Here is a 4,993-nt window from a genome sequence, read left to right as displayed (position 1 = left end):
CTGGTCGATTTATGTTAAAATTATTTTTAGATATTAATTTTATTTAAAATATTAAAGACAAAATTAAAATTATTTAAAAATAATTTTAACATAAATTAAAAATATAAAAAACAAAATTAAATCAAATTAAATATTAAATATTTGTTTAAAAATCATAAACGTTAAGACAAAAATTTACTTTACCTAGTTATTTAACTAAAATTTTTAAATTAAAAAGTATGTAAATAAATATATTTATAACACATTTTTCATATAAGAATTTTTTAATTATTATTATTTTAGGATTTATATAAATTTTCTATAAAATTTTTTATTTATTTTTAAACTTATTTTTTTTTAAATTAACAAATATCAAATTTTAAATTTTTAGCTTATAAAAACTAAAAGATATTAAGGTGGAGGTAAATGTGTATGAGAAGAGAGTGAAAAGGTTGAATTTGTGAGAGCTGAAAGCTATGCACAAGTGATTGAATTCATGGATTATAATTGAATATAACATGATAAATGTACTTACAATCATATTGTATATACATTTAAAATTAACTATCAAATTAATTATTTATATAAAATACATATTAAAATATAAAATATATATTAAAAATAAATTAAATACTATATATATTTATATAAATATATAATGACTGATTTAATAATAATTTTTTTTGTATTAATTTGCATAATATTTAATAATCAATAGTTACAATAATATTTTATTAATTTTTCTTAAGTAAACTAGCTAATTAAATATTTTAGTAGTATAATGTACATATATGGCGATGATTTTTTAAAAAAAAAGTATTTCTAAAAATTAAATTGAGATCTTTCTAGATTCATATTGTACCTTTTTAAGAATTAAGACTATAAATGCATCAACAACAAGATTTATATATATAAAAAATTCATGATGAATAAAAATTTGTTTATTTATTCCCATGCATGATAATATAAAATAATAAAAGTAAAGAGTAAAAAAAATGAAATTATTATAATTATTATTTTGTCTTAATTTGACTAGCTTGTATATTTTCAGCACATATATTATTATTAGAGCAAGAAATTCTTAATAAAACAGATATTGAGATTCTTTTCAACAGTTATATATCTTATCCGAATTCAAATAAATCTTAGTTTTTCCCTAAAAATACTAATTATAACCAATAGTGTTTTAGAGTCAGGTTGTACTTTTATCAATCATCGAAAAAAACCAACCATTGTTGACAAGATTCAATTATTTCCTGCAAGGAATGGGGCTTCTAAGTATATCTATAGTTTTTATTTTCCGAGAAAAATAAAACAACCAACTTACAAAATATTTAATTTTGAGGCACCAATAATTAAAACATGTTATACAGTCGTCGTAGAATTACATTAATTTTTTAATAATTATTTGCATAATTAATATAAAATATAATTATTTTTATCGATATAGTGTTAAATTAAATATAGATATAAAAATATTTTATATTAAAAATATACTAAAATTAAATTCATTTAATTTAATATATTTTGGGGGAAAATAATTTTTGTTGAAATAATATTATTGTCATGTTCCTGACCATAACATACTTTTCACCGAGTTCTGAATGATTGAATCATATTGTAGCTAACAACGACATAGCAAACCACACTTTATATGTAATATATATTAATATGTTTTTTGATAATTCAGTCTTTGACCTATATATATATATATATCTTACCAAAGGAAAAAAATATATATATTATAGGCACTATATATATCTGTGACGTAATAATATTAATTAATTAGTTGGACACTCGGAAATGTTATTATTCCACAAGAACTAGCTATTAATAATAATAATAATAATAATAATAATAATAATAATAATAATAATAATAATAATAATCACACAAATTAAACTTCTGTTGATGAAAACAGATACATCAAATAGGGGGGGAAATTTAAAAAAAAAAAATCTTAATTAATTAATTAAAAAGGATCTCAAATAATAGTTTTAAAATATTTTGCAAGAAATTTCCTATGCTATCAACTTATCACATAATAATTCTATGCTCTCTCTACTTTAAAGAAAAAAAATATATTTAAAAAAAAAAGAAAAAAGAGAATAAGCTAATTAAAAAAATAAAAAATAAAAACTCACATGCAGTTATTTTCATGTAAAGTTGATAATAAAAAATCGTTAGATAATTTGACAGATTTGACTAAATTATCATCTAACAATTTTCGACTATTAATTTCGCATGAAAATAACTTGCATTTGGGAAAAAAAATAATTAAAAAAAAAAAGTTACAGTTGATGAATAATCATATCTGGTGGAATACATCAAAATTTGGTCCTGCTACTGCTGCTGCTGCTGCTGATAGATCTTCTGATGAGAGTGACCTTAAATTATTATAGCTGCTCATGAAATCTTCTTGCATTGAATTCTGCTGCACATTATTATTATAATTTGTATTGAATTCCTCCTCAGATTTGAGTTGATGATGAAACTGAAACAAAGATTCTAACTTGTTCTCCTCTTCATTGCTACAACAATCCCATGATGATGTTGATGAGAGCAATGCATTATTATTATTATTATTATTCATGTCTAGGCTTGGCATTGAAGAGAATAATAATCCATAGTTTTCATGATGATGAGAAAAATCCAAGCATGTCAAAGGGTCTAATAATAATGATGATGATGATAATGATGATGAAACTCCTCCAATAATTCCATCTAACATTGCCATGGAAGAAGAAGAAGAACATGCTGCTTGTGTTGTATTATTATTATTATTATTAATAATAGTATCATTATCTTTGTCTTCATGATTATGAAGAGGCTTGTGTGTAGTTGGATCAATCCCTTGCTTCATTAGCTTCTTCTTCAGACATGAATTCCAGAAATTCTTTATCTCATTATCTGTTCTTCCTGGCAACTGTGCCGCAATCTGTGCCCACCTATATTTAAGAATTTCATAAATAATACAATAACATGCATAAAGGATAAAGTTGGTAAAAGCTAAATAAAGATGGAATGTTGATGGCTAAAAATCCGTTAGTGAAATGCAGAAGCTCAAAATTGTTGCTTCTTGTAAACATGATTTTGAATGTAAAATTACTTCTGCGTTTATGAATAAAAAATTTGCTAAACCAAAAATTGAAACTTTCAAAAAATTTGAACGTGCTTCTTCTCTTCTAACGTGTTTGTCAAATACTCTCAACTATTAATTTTATATAAATTTAATTAACTGTATTTGAGTTTTCACCGTAAAATTAATATAATCAATCAATAACTCTAACTATTTTCTAATAATGTCTATAAATTATTTCAAGAATTAACAATGATATTATAAAATTACAAATATATATATACCTATTTCCAAGAACCTCATGGAGAGTGATTATAAGATCCTCCTCTTGTTGAGAAAACATGCCTCTCTTCAAATCAGGCCTCAAATAATTTATCCATCTTAGTCTGCAACTCTTTCCACATCTTTGTAGCCCTTCATCACACACACACACATAATAATTCAAATTAAACTTCAAATTTCATATATAATTATTTTTTTTTTCTTTTTTAATATCAAAATTGAAAGCTAATGAGTTATAACTCAAATGACATAGTCTCCCCATACTCATCTAAGAGGTTGCAGGTTCGAGTCTCCTATATCAAAATCGAAATAATATAATTCTTTAATTATGAGGATTCAATTCAAACTACTCCAAAAAGGATATAGTAGTTGAGAATTATTATTATTAAGAATAAAAATAAAAAATTGAAAAAAAAATATATAAATATATACCAGCTTGTTTGGGAACTGAACTCCAGCAACCAACACCAAACCTAGAAATGTAGTTGAAGAGCTTCTCATCTTCTTCAGGGGACCATAAACCTTTCCTTAGTTTTTGCTTTAAACAACAAGAATGCCGACCCATCTTATGAACTAAGAGAAAGAGAAGAAGAAGAAGAAAAAGAAGAGAAGGACAATGTTTTTTGTTCCCTAATTAATTATTGGAGGCCCAGCTCTCTATCTCAAAACTATATAATATATATGTGTTCATTGCTAGCTTCATTCTTGGCCCTCTATATATATATATTATATAGTCAAATAGTAATATATATCATATATTAATTATTAGTTAATTTATTGATTATATTATTACCCCTAATTAAGTTATGATAATTAACATATTTTTAATATAAAAATATTTAGAAGATAATAAAAAATAATTTTTTGTATTATTTAATTATGGTTTACTTTATTATGTATACCTTAATTATTAATTATTTAAATAATTAAATAATTTAAATTGTTATTATCTCTCTAATTTTATTGTTGTTAATATATGTTGTTGAATTTTAAGAACTAATTGTGTTGATTTAAGATCATACTTAGGATTGAAGTCATGAGAGAGAAGGGTGAAGCAATAAAGTGGGTTTTACGCAAATCAAGTGCTGCCTTTTTGCATTGGAATGGATTGGTTTTTAAGATATCTCTATTTCTAGAAAAATGAAAATAAATTAGAAGAAGAAAATAAAATTAAAAAAATAGCGGAGGTAACTAAAGAAAATCAGTAAAAAATAACCATAACTTGCCTTATTTAGCATTTATTAATTGTTGTAATAATTAATTAATACTAAATAAGGCAAGTTCTGGCGGTAGCATTGCCCAAAAAATAGTATGTAGTTTAGTACAATATTACAGCTCTGTATACGTGAATTATTATGATAATTAAATAGAGTTAATTGATTAATTAACTAATATAATACGTTAAGTGGATCATGTCATGTTAATTTTTTTTTTTTTTACTAAAGATAGGAGACTCGAATCCGCAACTTCTTAATTGAGTATGGAGAGACTATGTCATTTGAGCTATTACTCATTGGCGATCATGTCATGTTAATTGTTAATTAATAAATTAAGTACTATATATCCACTAACTTACTCTTACTAATTACTATTGCTTTGATATGAAATATTAGTGCTAAGTGAGTTGCTATCCTAATATAGTAAATTAATTAT

At 23.4% G+C, this 4,993-nt stretch overlaps 1 protein-coding gene across 2 annotated transcripts; it reads right to left on the bottom strand.

Moving 5' to 3' along the window:
• Nucleotides 1-1,927: 1,927 nt before the first annotated feature.
• Nucleotides 1,928-4,029, bottom strand: LOC112736287 (uncharacterized). 2 transcript variants are annotated; one of them, XM_072210979.1, is made up of 4 exons: nucleotides 3,773-3,991; nucleotides 3,605-3,633; nucleotides 3,343-3,472; nucleotides 1,928-2,927 (listed from the first exon to the last, which is right to left on the bottom strand). In XM_072210979.1, exons 2-4 carry the CDS (start codon nucleotides 3,606-3,608, stop codon nucleotides 2,288-2,290), a joined length of 774 nt encoding a protein of 257 aa, XP_072067080.1. In that variant the 5' UTR covers nucleotides 3,609-3,633; nucleotides 3,773-3,991; the 3' UTR covers nucleotides 1,928-2,287. The 2 variants fall into 2 exon arrangements, with proteins under 2 accessions (XP_072067080.1, XP_025641460.1); XM_025785675.2 differs by lacking the exon at nucleotides 3,605-3,633 and having other exon boundaries at nucleotides 3,773-4,029.
• Nucleotides 4,030-4,993: the final 964 nt, after the last annotated feature.

This window comes from Arachis hypogaea, chromosome 13, assembly GCF_003086295.3.
Source record: "Arachis hypogaea cultivar Tifrunner chromosome 13, arahy.Tifrunner.gnm2.J5K5, whole genome shotgun sequence".
Taxonomy (NCBI): domain Eukaryota; kingdom Viridiplantae; phylum Streptophyta; class Magnoliopsida; order Fabales; family Fabaceae; genus Arachis; species Arachis hypogaea.
This window is presented reverse-complemented; position numbering and strand designations above follow the sequence as displayed.